Genomic DNA, 20,596 nt, shown 5'->3' with positions numbered 1-20,596 from the left:
TCTTCTTCTTCGTCGTCGTCGTCGTCCCAGCACGGCAACAACATATATAATATCCATGCTCACCTCGTTTCCTCCCATGGAGACCCTTGTGAGTGCGTAGTTGCGCTTCTAATTCAAACACATGTGACAGTTTCAACTAGATTAAATCTCGTCAATTATGACTGGGTTGACATGGTTCAAATCCTATAATCATTTTCAAATTATCCTTTTTAGTGTTCTTTTTTTAGGGAGTTCTCGCAGTGTTTATATGGTATAAGATCTGCTATGCAAGGGCATCTCCAAAGCGGATCCCCCCAACCGTCCGGCCCGCGCTGTCCGGGACGCAGCTTGCCGTCCAACGCGGCCCCACATCAATCCGCCGACGCGTCCGGACGTACGTTTTTTCGTAAACCGGAGACAAACAAAGCGAGACTTTGCGGGAGTCCGGGCATCCACAAGACGAACCAAAAGTCACCCCAGGGCCGTTGAGGTGCGCTCACACAGGGCCCCCAAAATCAAGGACCTTAAAGCGTAAGAAGAAACAAAAGTTAGAAGAAGATGCTCAATCTCAAAGGAGAGCTCTTGATAAATTTGTTGTGAGAATTTGCATTGCTATTTGAGAATTTTCTAAAGATTGTACTACTAAATGACATAAATTTAAATTGTTTAATTAAGTGATTATGCTTGAGTTAAATTTTATGAGGTTTTTCAATGTTAGGGCCCTATTTTGCTTTTCGCACTGGTGCCCCGAATTCCTGAAGACGGCCCTGGTCACCACATGTCTTCTCTCCATCCAGATGGCAATAGCTGCGGCTAATCTTTTTTGCTTTGACGGAAACTACTTTTAATCCTGCAAGTGTTTGGCAGAAGATGTGCATGTGAATGGAAGGTGTTTGACGGAAGGTGTACATTAATGACCTCAATACTAACACACTACTGAACGGAAGGTATTTGGCAAAAGGTGTGCATGTGAACGAAAGGTGTTTGGCGGAAGGTGTACATTAGTAAGCTCAATACTAACACACTTTTGAACAGAAGGTAAGTTCGTCATCTTCCCAGCAAAATGCACCAATTCTCTGCAAGCACAAATGGTGAATGCAAACTATGTACTACAAACTACAGGTATTATTTGATACCAAAGATAGACGATGCAAACCGGATCCTCATACAACTAAGCACAAATGGTATGAGCCAAAATTACTTCAATAGTATTTGCGGGGACTTGTATTCTACCACGGTACACAGACATTGACACATGCATGTTTTTTTTTCTTTTTGCGAAATGACCCAGATCTATAAAATTTTGCAAGTGATACAATCAACCCCAACAAAGAGAAATTACATCCGGGCCCTGAGGAGCCAACCACACACACGCACCACCACGAGCTGATGGTGCGTCGTCGCTCCCTCCTAGAGACGGCGTGACCTTAGAATTAGCGGCCAGAATTCTTGCGAGCGGGGAGTCTGCACATGCCCGTCTTCATTCACTCTAGAAAACTAGATTACAACCTACAAGGACGCAAAACCACCAATAGACCTTCTAACATCAGGGCAACATGCCCAACGTGTATCACAAAAAGGCATTGACAAGAGTAGACTCCGATTTCACAAGCTTGAGCCCAAGACACACGGTAATACATAAGTATCCCTTTGACTGTTGTCCACCACACCGTCAGGGATCGAATGCGCCACAACCCTGCTCCTGCCTGTCTCTGCAATTCGATTCCAAACCATGCTCTGTTGGCACATGTGTGGCAAGGGAGAGGGAATTGCTGATGGGTGCCGCCGAGAAGGAAGATGTAGAATATGGCGTCGGCGCTCCAATTGTCCGCCTCAGGGCTGTAGATAGCTACGACGAGGCATCTCCTCGAGTACAAACATATACTCCCTCCATCCAGGTTTATTGGGTCCGTGAGCCACCAAAGCTTGTACCATATTCCTTAGACTACCCACAGTGGGAGTAACGTAGATAGTAACATCACATATATCTAGATAGAATAGATGATGTGGCAAGCAATAAATGAAAAAAAGAAGACATATGGTAACATAGCTAGTTACTACTACTATGAGTAACATCACATATATCAAAGGCAAAATGAGTCTATAGCCTAATAAATGAAGTGTTGCATGTTACCACACATATGTTACTCCCCACTATAGAGGTAGTAACATAGAGTAGTAACATGATCATGTTACTACCCATTGTGGCTAGTCTTAGGCCCATAACGTTAATTACGCGTCATTTATTCCATTGATTCCTCCGCTGCTACCGCGGTAGCCACTGCATGCACCCAATTAGTTAATAGGGACAATTAATAGAGCGATTACAGATGCAATTTAAGAGATTTATTGCTCTTCCTTGGTCTTTGTGCTTTGGCTCATGGCCCAATAAACCCAGAAGGAGGGAGTAATTTAGCAAAAAATGTAAATGCTTATATTTTAAGAATTGTAGGGCTTTACCCTCACCCAAATAAACCCAGAAGGAGGGAGTAATTTAGCAAAAAATGTAAATGCTTATATTTTAAGAATTGTAGGGCTTTACCTTCGCCCAAAGAAGAGGGAGCCCTTTCAGAAATTCTCAATGGCCCCGAAGGGCCAAAGAGGGGGTTTGGAAATAGTTTTCGACCAGCAATTGACGCGCCTCGGTATAACCTCACTAGCTGCGTCATTGCCCCAAGCGCAAAGATGGGATTACCTGTAGCCTCACCACGCCATCTTATACCCATCTCCACCTCCCCCTCCTCGCTCGCCCAGCGATGTGGGACAAAAGGAACGCGCAAAAACCAGCTGTGCACGTCTCGCTCTTCTCATGGGCCGCTAGTATACAAGGCCATTTCTCCATCTTGCACTAATCGGCCTGCGGTAGACAAGAGCTAAGCGAATGAATGGATGATGTTCTCAAAGAAAAAACAAACTGAAGCCAATGAGTTAACAGACTTGACACTTACACTAGAAAAAACAGACTTGACAGTTGACATTTTTTGCTCAAGAAAAGGTTAACACCATAATTTTCGTTGATAGCAAAACATATCTAAACCATAACTTTTCTTCATCGATGAAAAATATATCTTATACTCCCTACGTTCCATATTAATTGTCGCAGAAATGGATGTATCTTAGACATATTTCAATGTCAAATACATCCGTTTGAGCGACAACCAATATTCAATGACAGATACCTTCGTTTGAGCTGAGCGACAACAAGTATGAGACGGATGGAGTACTAATTAACTCGTTGATATCATGTATAGGCAAAGTTTTCTATCTCACATGTAACCTGACATCAACAAATAATCTAACTGTGAGCGAAACTATGATACATCAACGGATAGGGCAAAGTTTGCATGAGTTGATCATGATAAGTCTCAAGCATGTAACAGCATCCTCAAGGCAAAAAAAACGGGGGTATAGAGAGATAGAAGAAGTATGAGAAAAACTCTGACAAAACCATGTACTATTATGCTTATTCCTTACACATTCAGTAAACCTCCTGGTAAAATATAAGACAAGACTTTACGAGACTAGAAAGAATATAGGGGAGCTCTAACGACTAGCCTCTTCCGCTCATCTCATCTGTGTAGGGGAGCACAGGAGGCCCGAGGCGTCCGCGCCGACCACAGCCAGCTCGCATATGGTACAAAGCTGCCCTTCAATGTTAGGAACAAACCGGGATCCGCAGTATGGGCACGAGATATCCTTTTGGCCGCGGTAGATGGGAACATACGTCGAGCCACAGACGACGAACGGATTTCTGTAGTCGTAGTTGAGCTCATGGCTGTCCTGCTTGCCGTTGCACTGCTGCTGCACCTGCCGAGCCTTCTTCGCTTGGACCTCGTTGGGGCTGTTCTCGAGGAGCAGCCTTGCAAAGTGCTCCGCGGTCGCAAAGTTCTTCTGCTTGTAGCATAGAGCCATGGCGTTTGAGAGCACAAGCCTCATGTGAACCCTCTGGAGCTTGCAGTTGGTGAAGTAGGCCGCCAGTTCCTGTTGCCGGTTGACGTTGTCCTTCAATTCCTTCCTCTTGAGTTCCATTCTTAGACCAAGAACATACTCCCTCACTATCTCGATCAACTCCTTCACTTCATCAACTTCTCTCCGCGAGTCCACCACGATCAGGGGAATGGTATGCAATATGTTGAGGAACTGTCTCAGCGCTTCTGGGAACTTCCCCTCTGTTGTGGCTTTGTAGGCTGCCTTGAGTCTGTCTTCCATTTGTGAGAAGGTGAAAACTAGTGAAGGAGGGCCCCTCACGTTAGGACTTGAGGACTCACTCCAACCTTTCTCAACAGCAATTGATATAACGGGAGCAGTTGCAAGTGCGCGAAGATATGAATGACTGCCCATATGAAGATCGAGAAACATGGGTTTCAGGGGAGCAAAGTTCTTGATGCCCAACTGACGGCTGAGCAACCTCATTGCAGTGTCAAAGTTGCCTGCTGCTGCATGCTCCCCAGCAAGAGAAGATTTCTGAGTCCAAATTTGGCTGACAGGCATTCCTGGTGTAGGAGCAACAAACACAGTAGAGCGAGCATTTCCAGCAGCTTTTGGGGTCTCTGGTTCAGGCAATTCCAGATCTTCAAGATCCCAACCACCTTCCTCCCCATCCACCTCGTTCGCTTCACCTTCCTCGGGATCAAAACCATCACCCCCATTTGCCACTGCATCACTTGCATCCACAATATCCAAGTCCTCATCACCCCAGTCAGCACCAGCAGCTTCATCATCTTCCTCAACTTCTGCTCTCCCAGTAGCATCCAGTCCACCCTCAAATATGCCACGCATCACCCGGAGCAATGGCCAATCAACGCTGGATATGAGAGGTGCGGGCGGAATCAAAAGTGAGCGAGTTTTTCCTTCAGGTAGAGAAGGAACATTCTCACCCAACTCAGCAGCAAGCCTTTCAGCAATTTCAGTGAGCCCATGAGTGGCGGCAGTGACATAGGCAAGAGGAAGCTGTCCAGCATTCTCCAGGATCTCAGCTCGCTTCCTAGCATCCCCAAGATACAATGCATTGTGGAACTGACCCATCAAATTGTTATTCTGTCCGGCAATTTTGCACATGAAGCCCACCTTGTCCATGTAACCAGTAATAAGATACAGAAAAGTCAGCCTCTCAAAATTCTTCGTCCGCTGGTATGCATATTCCACAATACCAACATTCCCCTGCCTCAGGGCCTCAATTCCCAACCTGTACCAGTGATCCTTGTCATCAATCTCTTTTGCAGAAGCCACTGCGATTTGGATGTTACCACTTTCAAGAGCTAGATTAAATCTTGTCTTCTCATCTTTCACAAAGTGGAGAGCAACTTCTGGAAACCCTTTCTGTTGTAAATATGAAATCACTGCCTGCCCACACAGCTGTGAGCTCTTAATCATACTCATAACATGGTCATAACGTTTCCGGAGAAGGGCGAGCTTGAAAATGTATTCAGAAGCATCAACTGTTATCAGCTTGTTCTTTCCATCACGATCAAGACAGAAAATGTTGTTCCCAATAACCCTTGTTATGTAAACAGGGACATCAAGGGTCTTTATGATCCCACTATCTCCATTGGGAAGACAGTATTTGATATGGTTCAAAGTAGAGTAAATAAAAACACCGTTCTCATCCCAGGCACCACTTTTCACACGAATGGTTTCATGCAGTGTAGAGCGATGGACAAGCTTCTTGCTAGCTATAACTACTGCATGCTTGCTCAGCAGTGCAACATACTCCATGTCACTGGACCAAACTACATATTTAACACCAGCTGACTGGAGTTCACCAAGAACTAGCCTTTGTTGTAGATCAAAGATGGTCACACGATCTTCAGCTTTGCACAACAAATTACCAGTCCCAGCATAATAAATTGCATCAGTCGCAATAGGAAGAGGACTCTTCTTCACAATTTCATTCTTAAGATTCTTCACCAAAACTTGATTGCTACTCTTCTCAAGGACAGCAAACCTATTCCGTGCCACAAAAACAGCCGAGCCACCAGCTCCCTTCTTTGCCTCTTGCAAATAATCAGCCCTGCCAGCAGAATCTTTAGGAACAATGTACAGATCATATGAGCCCCCGTCCACATCAGAGCAGATCAACACAGCATTTTCAGTTGGACTATAAGATAGTGTCCTGGGTGCCTGGTTCAAGCTGACGGATCCTGGTCTTCTTATTGGAGCCACCTGAACTTCCTTCTGGGTGGAGTACTCAAAGAACCGGAGGAATCTGTCCTTCACATAGAACACAGTATCAGCACTCACGCTGAAAGCTGGGCGTTCCCTCTCTAATTTAAACACAATCATGCCACTGTCATGACCAGCAGCAAGAAGATTCATTTCAGGGTGGGCAGCAAGGATCCAGAAACGGTCATGTTCCCGCCTAAATGTCTGAATACCAGTTCGCTTTGTGGCATCCCAAATGCGAATGCTTTTGTCCTCTGAGTTGGACACAATGATGTCTTGCTTCGCATGGAACATCACACACGACACATTATTCATGTGCCCCCTCAAAGTATCAACTTCCCAAGCCTTGGTATCTGTCAAAAAATATCAAATTTATTTTATTGTTTGTTCAATCCAACCAATACTCAGCAAAAAAATAATTAGTGCTAGACTAGACCTTCAATTGACATTTCTCATGTTGAACAAACAAGGGTAATTTGATAATTTGTTTATAATTTGTTCAGTCCTACTAATATGCAGAGTGTTTTACTGGATATTAAATGGTTATATACATGTGATCACTCAGAATTAACAAAAAAGTAATTTGACAATTACGAAACATGTTTCTTGCGTTCAGCTAGTTTTGATGACCACTGACAATTTAGTTGATATTACTTGTGATAGACTGAGGAGTAAACAGTAAAAGGTTCTGTACAAGTAATATCACTTAAACAGAATCAAAAGGATTCAAAATAAAATGACTAATTCAGAAGCATTGTTTCAAACTGTCATACAAAATAATGAAATGATGCGTACATAAATATGTAATTATTGTTTTCATACAACGAAATAAAATAAACCAGACATAAATAGTTAAAGAAGTGATTGCACTGTTACCATTCATTCTCCACAGCTTCACTTGCCGGTCATCTGCCCCAGAAACAATGAGTGGCAATGTGGGGTGAAATGATGCCCAGTTGACACCACGGTCATGGCCTTCCAAGACATACTTCACAACCGCATCGACACCCCCAAACAGATCAGTGTTCATCTGAGTGAGACGCAGGATGTCATCTGCAGGTGACACCGTCTTCTTCCTCAGGGCACCAATATCCCAAACACGGACAGTCTGATCTAGCGATGCTGACACAACCAGGTCCTCCTTGGGGTGGAAGGACGCGCACATAACATAGTGATTATGCCCGGTAAGCACAGCCACACAAGTACGTGACTGCCAGTTCCAGATCCGGATTGTCTGGTCATCACTGGCACTTACAATCCATGGGTACTCATGGTGGAATTGCACAGTACGAATGTAGTCGAGATGCCCAGTAAGCGTAAACAAGCAGCGGTGTGTCTTGTAATTCCACACCTTGATCTTGTAATCGTCACCTGCATTGCATCACAACCAAAAAAGGAAGTTCAAGCTTTGTGAATGTTAATGAGCATGCATTGGATTATTTTACCACCTATTCTATTTCTACATTCACTCAGTGTTCAAGCATTGACTCACTGTTAAGCTAGTAACTAAAACATGAACCAGACCAACCAGAGTGCACCCCAGTGTCATCAGCCACACAATCCCATCATGGTTTTGTGAATGCTAATGAGCATGCATTGGATTATTATACCACCTACTCTACATTCACGTTCAACTGGTGAAAAAACTACGGTGATATCAGTCACTAATTAAAACCAAATGGCACCTGAGGCTCCCAGTAACAATTCTAGAAACAGCAAAGATCATAAAGTAAGCAGTAGATCCGACCAACCCATCCTACCAACTTATGATCCTTAACAACCACCGGCACGCATCAAGCGCGATCTAATGGCAGCGTCGACGGATCACACAGACATCTAACGGCCTCGAAACTCGCGCGCAGAGCCTCCAATCCAAAGGTAAGGCTCGGGGCCGCAGCGCGCAGCTCTGTATCGATCCGCAAATGGCAAATCACGTCCGAACCGATCGAGCCGAGCGGGATCTAGCAGGGCGGGGCAGGGGAGGGCAGTACCTCCGGAGACGAAGAGGGGCTGGGTGGCGTGGAAGTGGACGCCGCGGACGGGGCCGTCGTGCTCGTCGAAGCGGTCGAGGAGGGTGCCCATGCGGTAGTCCCACATCTGGATCACGCCGCTGTGGAGGCTGGCGAGGATCCATGGCCGCCGCGGGTGGAAGCTCAGGCCCTTGACCCGGTTGCTCTTGGTCTCGAACTTGGTCAGCATCTTCCGTTCCCCCGCCGGCGGCGCGTCGTCCCCGGCGACGGCGGCGGCGGCCCCTGGCCCTGGCCGCGGAGAGGAGCGGGGAGGGGGGGGGGGGGGGTCGGTGGATCTGGGGCGGAGGGGAGGGGTAGGGAGGGAGGGAATGGCCGATGGGTGGGGAGGAGGAAGGTGCTTTAGATCTCGGGCAAGAGGAGATATGGGTTTCCGACGCTGCTGAGGTGGTGAGAGGCGGCGCCGCCGTTGGATTCTCGGGGAGGGCGATCTGAGCCGTCGGAAATGGTGCGCCCGGGTTGTCAGTGACGCGTCGTTCGCTTGCCGCAATGCTAAGATAAGCGGTTTGGCTATGACCAATTTTTGGTAGAGTACGAATTATAAATTTCATGCTTAGATAAGTGCTTACCTCTTAGCAAATTTTCCCTCTGTAAACAAATGTAAGACGTTTTAGATAAGATTTTTTATCATTTATGTCACTGGCTGTGTTTCACTACTCGGTTTTGCCACTAGGAATTCCAACTGCTCAAAAATGCCATCGCTTCGTTAGGCGCATGCTAAAAAATGCCACTGAACACCATTATTGTCAGCTCAAATTCCGTTTGTCATGTCATAATGACTAAAATACCTATAGAACAACATGTTAGCTCTCCCTCTATCTCATTACAATAAAGTGTGGGTCCCACTTGATCCCAGTAGCATTCTTATTTTCTCTAAAATTATTCGCTTGCTTACTCCTGACAAGTGGGGTCCACATTTATCATTGTGAGATAGAGAGAGCTGACAAGTGGGTATAGGGGTATTTTCGTCATATAATATGGTCAACGAGTTTGACCTGAAAATAACGATGTCTAATGGCATTTCTGAGCAAACATCTAATGGAACGATGGCATTTTTTAGATATCTAACGACATTTTTAAGCAAGCATCTCAGGAAACGATGGCATTTTCTACTGGTAGTAATTTCTAACGGCAAAATGAGTAGTGAGATACAACTAATGGTATAAATGATAAAAACCCTTTAGATAACTATAAAGTGCATGTGCCGAGGTCGAGGATGGTGCCCATGCCGGAAATGAAGTATCTTTGCTTTTTTTTCTAGACTAGATGGTAGTATCTTTTATATAAAATATTGAGTACAGCATGTACTCTCGCATCTACGCATCCATTGTCACACGCAAACACTTTGTACAATGTCCTCCAAAGACTGCAGTCGCGGGAGCTTTAAGATTGATCGATATCGCCACTAGCATCTCGATATCATCGAAAAGACCACCTCATATTGGAAACATTATGCTTTGATCGAACAATAGGATGGCAAAAGCTATGATTATATCGCTCGTTGGCTCGGAGTACATGTACCCTCCTAAACATCCAGCTATGGATTGGTTCTCGTGCGGAATGGAATTTGTATTGGAAATAACATCGATACAAATTCACATAAAAGCACCATATGGTATTTGTATTGGTGCTTATTCCAACATGACTGATAAGGAACTACTAAATTAAAGGGGAAAAGGGCCCCTTGCACTGTTCGTCGTTGGCGAGTGCCGGGAAGGGGAGGGGCTGACGGGGAAGGAAATGAGAGTGCGCTGGGGAGAGAGGCGGAGAGTTGATCCCCTCCCCCCCCCCCTTGGATTGTTGTTGGCGTAGGAAGGAGAAATCTATGTCGGTCATTCTTCCTCTATCCTAGGTCTAATTGTTCTAATAAAAATGCATGCATCATGTTGGTCCCTTCTCGGCAGGTGTTGTTCCCTCTTATCTTCATTATCCGCTTTGTCCTCACTCGGTGCTTTCGATTAGGTTTTGGAGTAGGTCGTCTGGAAGTTGAAGCAAGCTGGTTTGACGCCAAGCTCGTTCTCTCCCTCCAAACCTTGTGGGGAAGGATTTGCTAATAGGTTAATAGTGTTTTTGCTCTTCATCTTTGCCGGTGACGACCTCGGGCTTCTGTTTGTCAGTGTCGGCAGTCAACCCCTTGGTCGGCAGACAACCAGACTCAGCAGCATGTGTCCGCCTTCACGCAGCCTGGAGGTCGACGTGTCATTTTCTTGCTATAGTTGTTTACACCTGGTTCTTGATGGCAAAGTTGTAATTCATTTTTTTATGTTTTCCTTTGCCTGTAATGTGCAGTGTTGATCTTGTAATCTTTTGGGTTTTGGCCTAGTTCGCAATTAGGCCTTTCCAATATAACGAGTGGGGTGGCCCTCTATGGAGGGACCTGCGTGCGACCCATGAGCGGGACGGGACCCCCTTTATTTTTCTCTACTTTTTTGTCCTTTTTTTGTTTTTTGTCTTCTTTAAAATAATTCGGGATCTCAAGAAAATCCAATTTTCTAGAAAATTGTGAATTTTGAGAAAAAATTAACCAAGAAATCATAATTTTTTTGCAAATTCAAAAAATGATCGCATATAAAAAAATCATGATTTTGAAAAAAAGGGTTTAGGAAATCAAATAAGTTCATGATTTCGGAAAATGTTTGCGCATTCAAAAAATGCTTGTGGATTTGAACAAATGTCTGAAATTCAAAAAAGTTCGTTGATTCAAAAAATATTCATGAGTTGAAAAAATGTTTGCGAATTTCTAAAACCATACCACGTATTGAAAAACTGTTCATGATTTGATAAATAAATCAAAAAATAATAAATTTGCATGCATTTGCAAAAATGTTCATGAATTTGAAATATTTATGAATTTCAGAAAATGTTGTACTAAAAACAAAAAAGTGTTTGTGGATTTACAAAAAGTTTGTGAAGTCGAAAAATGTTCATGAGTTAAAAAATGTTCACAATTTAAAAAATATCCTGAATTTTTTAAAAAGGATTGCAAATCGAAAAATTGTTCACGACTTCAAAAAATTCTTACGAATTTAAAAAATGTTCATGATTTCAAAATAAATTATAAATTCGAAAATTTTCATGATTTCTTAAAAAAGTATGATTTAAAAAAATGTTCACGAGTTTGAAAGATGTTTGCAAAACGAAAAAAGTTAAAAAAAGAGAAGGAAAATGAAAAAGAAAATAAAGATGAAAAAAAGAAAATAAAAACAAACGCACGAAAAATAAAAATAAAATGTAAAAAGATAAAAGAAAGAAAAGGCCAGAAGAATAAAGAAAGGCAAAACCAGTTCAGGGCCGGTTCAGAAAAATAAACAATACCAGTGGGAAAAACCAACATGGGCAAGTCCATACAGAGGACATACACACGTAAGTGGTACGCGCGGCCTAGGCGCCAAATAGGACTGGCCCTCTACGGAGGGCACAAGTTTATCAGGAAAAAAAAATGAGTGGTTGACATGGGGTTTGATCCATGCCGACCATGGTTTTATTCTGAATATGGACTTCCACCCATCTTACACTTTCTAGACCAACATCTAAGATATCTACATCGTGTTTTTGCTAAATCTTGGTCGTGCTTCTTAGAATTGTGAAACTACAAAAATTCATACTACATGCTCGTAGGTTCCGCAACTTCGCTACGACATCTTTGTCCCTTGGGTGAAAACCTCATATCCCGTTTTGCCAAATCGAATGAGAGTAGTTGCTCCTGCCGTAGCTCCCTCCTAGGAGGTGTCGGGAGGCGACGCCTTGGAGACCTTGATATGGTGTTGTGAGGCCGGTTTGAGTCCGAAAGCGAGAGCTCGTCATCGAGCAAGCATCATTGGTCATGGTGATTGTCGATGTTCTCTTGGTGTTCTGCTAGTGCAGCTTTTTGGTCCGACGATGCTTCGGGCATAGCCTAGGTAGTTGGCTTGCTCGTAGTTAGGCTCTTCGGGCGGAAATCCGTTTTGCATGTTTTTGTGTTTTCTTATAAAGCATGTCAATTATCTTTGATTCTTCACGAGGAAAAGAACACTCGTGGATAGGTTGAGGTGAACTAGGAACATGAACTGAGCGCACGGCAGTTCGACAAAAATGGTCGTAGCTTCACGAAGAAGATACGCTCATACGCTGTGGTCCCTTCCCCAAGTTGCGGTTTGCTCCAGAGACCGTCCAATTGCACGCCTGAAGCCCATCAAGCTTCATAAAATTTTCACTAGCAACAAAACAGATAATGAAAGAGGAACAGAGACAATAACTGCAAAATTTGCACAAAACGTCGAAGTTACTGCGTTCCAAACAGAGTAACAGAGGGTTTGAATTACCAAAGAAATCGCCAAAGGTTGATGTAGCAGGGAGAAAAGTGAATGCCACTGGGACAGGAGCGGACCGAATCGTTAGGCGGCAGGAAGAGGCGTCGGGAGACACACGATCACCCAAGCTTTGCCGATGCAGCCAACCCGCCACATTCTCCCTAGTCTATACTCTCAAGCCATTTCGCTCAAGCAGGTAAGACTGAAGCCATTTCGCTCAAGCAGGAGACCACTAGTCTCCCTAGTCTATACTCTCAAGCTGACAGGACAGGATCGCCGGTTAAACGAACGAGGAAGAAGACGACGCGAGCAACTCGTCTCGAACTCAGCACCGCATGGTGCCATGGCTGCCGTCACCACCGCTGGCAGCTCGAACTCAGCACCACATCCACATGGGATGATGGAATGGAATTGGATCGAACCACTCTTTGACCAGACGATAAGCACCTGAGCCCAGACCATGTCGTGCTCAGCCATCTCTCTCTAGTCTCTACCTGCATTGATGCCAGCCATGAACATTCTTACCTAGGACTGCTACTTGCCTAGTACTTCAGCGTCGCCATCGCCAGTACAACAGCATCCGATCGCCGGCTGATCCGTTTTCTCACTCTCCCGGAACGCCTCCCCGCGTCAGCGGATCACCAGATTCTGCCGTGCACCAACATCTCATTCGCGGTCCAGGAAACACCACAGCGGAGGCAAGGCATATCATGCGTGATCCTTGTCCTTGCACAAGGGACAAGATGCAAGCACATGTTTGAAACCATGTAGGAAATGGAGCATCAAGAGTGGTTGCAAATGAATTTTAACAGTTACTCGAGTGCAGTGTTCACATCACAGACCGACAACCAGAAATCACGGGAGATGGAAGTCAAGAAGAACAAAAATCAATGTGATTCACGCTTGAAATGAACTGCGAAGAGCATCAATACACGCTGGAGCAGACGCAGGCGCCTCAGCTCGTGGTATCCTCCTGGTGGAGGGAAATGATCGACCAAGTGTGCGCTGACAGAGATACAAGAGGGATACACCGTCGCCGGGGGAGACGACGCCCCTCCGGCGACCAACACCACGCCACGGACTGAAACACCACCCACACTCACCGGACAAACGCTGCTGCTGCAGCATCGTCTTGTCTTCCACCTCGAATTAGAACAACACGAACGGAGAAATGACCCCCACACCTAACAGAACGGACACCAGGCACAAGTGGAAATGTTAGCTCGCTCGCTCCGGCCCGGCCTCGCTCACACGAAGCCCACCTCGGCGAACTGCGGGCGCGGCTTGGCCGTGGTGGGGCCGGGCCGCGGGACCGGCGCCATGCCGTCCGGGAGCGGGTTCTTGCGCGGCCGGCCGCGCGGGCGCGGGATCTTGGGCGGCGCGTCTGGGTCCCGCGGCTTGGGCGGGCGGCCCCGCCGGCGGGGCGCGGTGGCGACAGCGACGACGGCTAGTCCGTCGCTAGGAGGGGCGCCGATGGCGGCGGGAGGCCCCCCGGGGTAGTAGCCTGGCGGGCGCACCTTCGGGGGCCGGCCGCGGCCGCGCTTGGCGGGAGGCGGGGGCGGCAGCGGCAGCGGCAGCGGCGCGTCGTCAGAGGATTCGTCGTCGTCCTCCTCCTCCCCCTCCGGCTCCATGTCGTCCTCCTCGACGGGGGACCTCGAGGGCGGCGGTGGAGGGGGGAGCGCGTACTTGCCCCCGGCGACGGCGACGAGCTCGGCGGCGGCGGACATGCGGGAGAGGTGCGCGGCGACGAGCGCGGGGTGGGACGGCGGGAGGTCGACGCCGGCGCCGCGGGCCGCCTCGATGCGGCGCGCGATGGCGGCCTGGCTGGAGCCGTTGGGCTCCCGGAGCGACGCGATGGCCTCCACGATCATCTGCACCCACCACAAGGAGCCAAAGAAGTCAATTTTCCCAGATCGGTCGGGGGGCGGGCCGCAGATCTGGGGAAAGAACCAGGCGGCAGCGGCGGCTAGGGTTTAGAGGGGGCTTGCCTCGGGGTAGGAGGGGAGGACGGCGAGGTCGGAGGCCGCGCGGGGCGACGACTGGTCGCCGCTGGAGGTGGCCATGCCTGCCTGCGTCGCCCGCTGGCTGGCCTGGCTCGGCTGTCTCTCTCGCGAGCGCAGGCAGAGCAGCGACTGTGCGCGTGTGGGAGTGAGCGAGGGGTTGATTTGGGGTTGGGGGGGTGGTGGGGGGTGGGAATTGGGGGCGCAGCGCACGCGGATCTGGGTGAGGCGCTGCGGGGCGGAAATGGAACGCAAGTACGGTTCAGACGAGGAATCTGTCGGGTGGTACCGGGCGGCCGTGGTCGCGACCGGCTTCCCTTCCCTTCCCTTTCCACTCGCGCATCCCCACTACCCACGACCCGCCACGCCCACACCGGTGGTGGGCACTGCAGCCCGGCCGTTCCACAGTTTTTTTAAAAGGGTGCGGCTACATCTAGTCGACCGATAAAAAGAAAGAAAATTGCATGGATTTCTATTTAAAATCTCACAAATATAGCATCGAGACTTGGTTAGATCTCAGTCAAACTGCGATCTAGCAATCTTTTCTTTTAATAAATCATAAGCTTTATTCGTTACATATAATGAATACGTCGTTTACGAGTTTACGAGGAATGTTACAATTTCACTTAAGGGCTCCTCAAACCAACAAGAAGTCAAGAAAATCTAGCTAATCTAGCGAGTGGAAACGATCTTTGCTAGGTCGTCGGCTGTTTGGTTCTTAGCGTGAGGGATGTGATGAAGCTCTAAGCCCTCGAACTTCTTTTTCAACTTTCTCACCGCGTTGCAATATCCCGTCATGGCAGGGCTTCTAATGTCCCATTCCTTCATCACTTGGTTCACCACGAGATTCGAGTCGCCGTAGATCATCAGGCGACAGACGTCGAGTGAGATGGCCATGCGTAATCCATAGAGGAGTGCTTCGTACCCGGCCTCGTGGTTGGAGGAATCGAAGTGTATCTGCAGAACGTAGCTGAGCCGATCGCCCTTTGGAGATACCAAGACTCCCCCAGCACTTGAACCATTCAGCGTCTTGGAACCATCAAAGAACATGGTCTAGTGTTCCGGGTGACTCTGAGTCGGCTGTTGTTGCTTGATACGTCTCCGTCGTATCTATAATTGTTGATTGTTTCATGCCAAAATTATACTGTGTTCATGGTGATTTATATCCTACTCATGCTTTCACTCAATGTTGGTTAATCTCAATGCATGTTTATGACTGTTGTGGCTCCCTAGTTGGTCGCTTCCCAGTCTTTTGCTAGCCTTCACTTGTACTAAGCGGGAATACTGCTTGTGCATCCACTTCCCTAAACCCAAAGTTGTTCCATATGAGTCCATCATACCTACCTATATGCGGTATTTACCTGCCGCTCCAAGTAAATTTGCATGTGCCAAACTCTAAACCTTCAAATTATAATCTATTTTGTATGCCCGAATCGCTCATGTAGCGACTGGGGGCTGTCAGTATCTTCCATGCTAGGTGGGTTATTCTCACGATGAGTGGACTCCGCTCATCATTCACGAGAAAGTGGCTGGTAATTGGGATGCCCAGTTCCATGCTCAAATCAAATCAAAATAATATCAAACAAAACTCCCCCATGATTGTTGTTAGTTGAACAGTACCCGTTGTTTTGGACCAGTCGTGGAATGTGCTTGTTGGTGGAGGGGGAGTATAAACTTTACCATTCTGTTTGGGAACCGCCTATAATGTATCTAGTATGAAAGATACTGAGAACTCTTGGTTGTTATGTTGATAATGAAAGCATACCGCTCAAAATATTATTTATCTCTATTTCAAAAGCTCGAGCTCTGGCACCTCTGCAAATCCCTGCTTCCCTCTACGAAGGGCCTATCTATTTACTTTTACTGTTGAGTCATCATCCTCTTATAAAAAGCACCAGGTAGAGAGCACCACTGTCATTTGTATGCTTTGTTATTAATTGATATTGAGTATGACTGTGACTGGATCTCTTTTACCATGAATTACAATGTCTAGCCAGTCATTGATCTTCAGGGGTGCTCTGCATTTATGTTTTGCGGTCTCAGAAAGGGCTAGCGAGATACCATTCTGTTATATCATATCATGATTGTTTTGAAAAAGTGTTGTCATCCGAGATTTATTATTATTGCTCGCTAGTTGATTATGTCATTGATATGAGTAAACGTGAGACCTAAATGTTATTGTGAATATGGTTAGTTAATAATCTTTGCTGAAAACCTGAATGCTCGCTATACATATTGTTGGGACAAACTCCGGACCAGCTCACCACTCATCTCCTCTCACTCGCTCGGACGAAGGTGGAAGAAGGAGCACACTGGATTTTTTCGGCGCACAAACGCCCCGCCGCACGAACGGCCTTACTTTACTAGGCACATACCCCCGGCTCGGCTCATACCGTCACCGTGGCTCGGCAACAAACCGGCGCAACTACAAGCAATACAAGAGGGGGTTCTTATACCCGGTGCACACACACCCAACACCCTCTAACAGCACGCACGCACTAGCTAACCCACTACATACACGCACGCACGCCGGCCAAGTCACACAAACGGCTTGATCCTTCTTTTGCTCTCCACCAACTACATGCACGCACACGTCCTATGCTTGTGCTGCTTCTCCACAACAGCCGCTTGACCCAGCAAAACAAACATGCATGTAGATACACAACGGCCCGGCCGCTGCTCATGCACGAACGCGACTCGGCGAGCTTGCCGCTCGACGCCGTCGTCAAGATCAATGCTGACACATATTTGCAACAACAAGATCAAACAGAGTTTGTAAAAGTTTTTCTTTATCACTTTCAGTTTATCAACTGAATTGCTTGAGGACAAGCAATGGGTTAAGCTTGGGGGAGTTGATACGTCTCTATCGAATCTACTTTTCCAAACTCTTTTGCCCTTGTTTTGGACTCTAATTTGCATGATTTGAATGGAACTAACCCGGACTGACGCTGTTTTCAGCAGAATTGCCTTGGTGTTATTTTTGTGCAGAAATAAAAGTTCTCGGAATGACCTGAAACTTCATGGAGATTATTTTTGGAATAAATAATGGCGAAAGAATCAACCAGAGGGGACCCACCTGTTATCCACAAGGGTGGAGGGCGCCCCCTGCCTTGTGGGTCCTCTGGACCTCCACCGAACTCAACTCCAACTCCATATATTCATGTTCGGGGAGGAAAAAATCAGAGGGAAGGATTCATCGCGTTTTACGATACAGAGCTGCCGTCACCCCCTGTTCTTCATCGGGAGGTCAGATCTGGAGTCCGTTCGGGGCTCTGGAGAGGGGAAATCGTTGCCATCATCATCACCAACCTTCCTCCATCACCAATTCATGATGCCCACTGCCGTGCGTGAGTAATTCCATCATAGGCTTGCTGGACGGTGATGGGTTGGATGAGATTTATCATGTAATCGAGTTAGTTTTGTTAGGGTTTGATCCCTAGTATCCACTATGTTCTAAGATTGATGTTGCTATGACTTTGCTATGCTTAATGCTTGTCACTAGGGCTCGAGTGCCATGATTTCAGATCTGAACCTATTATGTTTTCATGAATATATATGTGTGTTCTTGATCCTATCTTGCAAGTTGTAGACACCTATTACGAGTTATGATCCACATACCCCAAGGTGACAACAATTGGGATTATTTCCGGTGATTACAGTAGTTTGAGGAGTTCATGTATTCACTAAGTGCTAATGCTTTGGTTCGGTTCTCTATTAAAAGGAGGCCTTAATATCCCTTAGTTTCCATTAGGACCCCGCTGCCATGGGAGGGTAGGACAAAAGATGTCATGCAAGTTCTTTTCCATAAGCACGTATGACTATATACGGAATGCATGCCTACATTACATTGATGAATTGGAGCTAGTTCTGTGTCACCCTAGGTTATAACTGTTGCATGATGAATGCCATCCGACATAATTATCCATCAGTGATCCATTGCCTACGAGCTTTTCACATATTGATCTTTGCTAAGTTACTTTTCCGTTGCCACTATTACAATTGCTACAAAACTGCTACTATTACTTTTGCACCGTTACCGTTACTTCCATACTACTTTGCTACTAAATACTTTCCTGCAGATATTAAGTCTTTCAGGTGTGTGAATTGACAACTCAGCTGCTAATACTTGACAATATTCTTTGGCTCCCCTTGTGTCGAATCAATAAATTTGGATTGAATACTCTACCCTCGAAAACTGTTGCGATCCCCTATACTTGTGGGTTATCAGGTTATCATTGCTTTGTCCACTCGGCCAAGAAATCCGCTAATGCTTGGAACTTGATTACTTTTTTTGCTTCAAATTTGATGTCTAGGGGCAAAAGTTCAATAGCCCACTTTGCCACTCGACCAGTCGTGTCCTGGTTGTTCATGATCTTAGACAGTGGGGCATCACTGACGACTGACACTGTGTGTTCTGAAGGTAATGGACTACCTTTTTCGCAGTCAGGTAGATACCATAGACAAGCTTCTGATAATGAGGATATTTCTGCTTGGATGGAGTCAGAACTTCAGAAACATAGTAGACTAGACGTTGAACTTTGTAAGCCTTGCCCTCTTCTTCCCACTCCACGGCGAGGACGGTGCTGACAAGTTGGCATGTGGACACAATGTACAAAAGCAATGGCTCTTTGTTGTTCGGAGCAGCAAGCACCGACTGGTGGAGAGCAGGGCTTTGAGCTCAACAAACGTTGTCTAGGCTTCAGGAGTCCACTCAAAGGAATCAGACTTCATCAATCGGTACAGGGGCAGTGCCTTCTCACCGAGGCGGAAGATGAACCGACTCAGGGCTACAAGGCAACCCATAAGCTTCTGCACATCGTGAAGGCGTTTAGGACGATTCATTCGGATTATCGCACCAATCTTTTCAGGGTTGGCGTCTATCCCTCATTCAAAAATGAGGAATCCGAGTAATTTACCCTCGGGCACCCCAAAAGTGCACTTTGCTGGATTTAGCTTGATGTCATGTCGTCGAAGGTTTGCAAAAGTATCAGTGAGGCCTGTCAGCAGGTCAGAACCTTTCTTGGGCTTGACCGCAATGTCATCCATATAAGCCTCATTATTACGACTGATTTGCTTCTGCAAAGCACTTCTGAACCATGCACATAGAGATAGCACCGGCATTCTTGAGACCGAATGGCATGGTGACATAAGAGAAGCACCCGAAAGGGGTGATAAAAGCCGTTTTATTTCAGCTGGCCCATACAGTCGGATTTGGTGGTACCCGGAGTACGCATCAAGAAAAGACAATGGCTTGCACCCCGTAGTGGAATCCACTATCTGATCTATGCAGGGGCGGGAAATGATCCTTGGGACAGACCCGATTGATGTGCTTGAAATCAATGCACATCCGGAGAGACTTGTCTTTCTTGGGAACCATGATTATGTTGGCGAGCCACTCGGAGTGGTATACTTCACAGATGAACTTGGCCGCCAGAAGCCAAGCGATCTCCTCGCCAATTTCTTTCCTTTTCTCTGTGGTCGAATGATACATCTCCGTCGTATCAACTTTTCCAAACACTTTTGCTCTTGTTTTGGACTCTAATTTGCATGATTTGAATGAAACTAACCCGGACTAGCGTTGTTTTTAGCAGAACTACCATGGTGTTGTTTTTGTGCAGAAATAAAAGTTCTCAGAATTGGACGAAACTTTTTGGAGATTTTTTTATGGAATATATAAAAAATATTGGAGCAAAGACCCACTTGAGGGGGCCATCCAGTTCCCACTGATACATCTCCAACGTATCTATAATTTTTGATTGTTCCATGTTATTATATTATCTGTTTTGGATGTTTTATATGCATTAATATGCTATTTTATATTATTTTTGGGACTAACTTATTAACCTAGAGCCCAGTGCCAGTTTCTATTTTTTCCTTGTTTTTGAGTTTTACAGAAAAGGAATATCAAACGGAGTCCAAACGAGCTGAAAATTTACGGTGATTTTTTATGGACCAGAAGAGACCCACGAAGCATCGAAGTTGGCCCAGAAGAGTCCCGAGGCAACCACAAGCCTAGGGGCGCCCCTGGCTTGTGGGCTCCTCGGGAACCCCCGTGACTTGTTTCCGACGCCAAAAATTCCTATAAATATAGAAACCTCCGAAAATAAACCTAGATCAGAAGTTCCGCCGCCGCAAGCCT

General features: G+C 46.3%; 2 protein-coding genes and 1 pseudogene across 2 annotated transcripts; all 3 read right to left on the bottom strand.

Annotated features, from left to right (window-relative positions):
* Positions 1 to 2,513: 2,513 nt before the first annotated feature.
* Positions 2,514 to 2,666, bottom strand: LOC123100968 (uncharacterized; annotated as a pseudogene).
* Positions 2,667 to 3,404: 738 nt separating this feature from the next.
* On the bottom strand, positions 3,405 to 8,445 carry LOC123095865 (coatomer subunit alpha-3). Its single transcript, XM_044517436.1, has 3 exons — positions 8,133 to 8,445; positions 7,018 to 7,512; positions 3,405 to 6,494 (listed from the first exon to the last, which is right to left on the bottom strand). Exons 1-3 carry the CDS (start codon positions 8,338 to 8,340, stop codon positions 3,544 to 3,546), a joined length of 3,654 nt encoding a protein of 1,217 aa, XP_044373371.1. The 5' UTR covers positions 8,341 to 8,445; the 3' UTR covers positions 3,405 to 3,543.
* Positions 8,446 to 13,331: 4,886 nt separating this feature from the next.
* LOC123095864 (HMG-Y-related protein A) lies at positions 13,332 to 14,650 on the bottom strand. Its single transcript, XM_044517435.1, has 2 exons — positions 14,446 to 14,650; positions 13,332 to 14,328 (listed from the first exon to the last, which is right to left on the bottom strand). The coding sequence occupies exons 1-2, from the start codon at positions 14,518 to 14,520 to the stop codon at positions 13,705 to 13,707; spliced, it is 699 nt and encodes a 232-aa protein (XP_044373370.1). The 5' UTR covers positions 14,521 to 14,650; the 3' UTR covers positions 13,332 to 13,704.
* Positions 14,651 to 20,596: the final 5,946 nt, after the last annotated feature.

This window comes from Triticum aestivum, chromosome 4D, assembly GCF_018294505.1.
Source record: "Triticum aestivum cultivar Chinese Spring chromosome 4D, IWGSC CS RefSeq v2.1, whole genome shotgun sequence".
NCBI classification, from domain to species: domain Eukaryota; kingdom Viridiplantae; phylum Streptophyta; class Magnoliopsida; order Poales; family Poaceae; genus Triticum; species Triticum aestivum.
Note: the sequence above shows the minus strand (reverse complement) of the source record. Positions and strands in the feature narration are given on the sequence as shown.

Coding starts and splice junctions, on each gene's coding strand:
- LOC123095864 (XM_044517435.1), bottom strand. CDS start 14,520: ATGGCCACCTCCAGCGGCGACCAGTCGTCGCCCCGCGCGGCCTCCGAC. Junction 14,329..14,445: donor TCCTCCCCTCCTACCCCGAG/GCAAGCCCCCTC, acceptor TGGTGGGTGCAG/ATGATCGTGGAGGCCATCGC.
- LOC123095865 (XM_044517436.1), bottom strand. CDS start 8,340: ATGCTGACCAAGTTCGAGACCAAGAGCAACCGGGTCAAGGGCCTGAGC. Junction 7,513..8,132: donor GCCCCTCTTCGTCTCCGGAG/GTACTGCCCTCC, acceptor GATGCAATGCAG/GTGACGATTACAAGATCAAG. Junction 6,495..7,017: donor GAAGCTGTGGAGAATGAATG/GTAACAGTGCAA, acceptor ATTTTTTGACAG/ATACCAAGGCTTGGGAAGTT.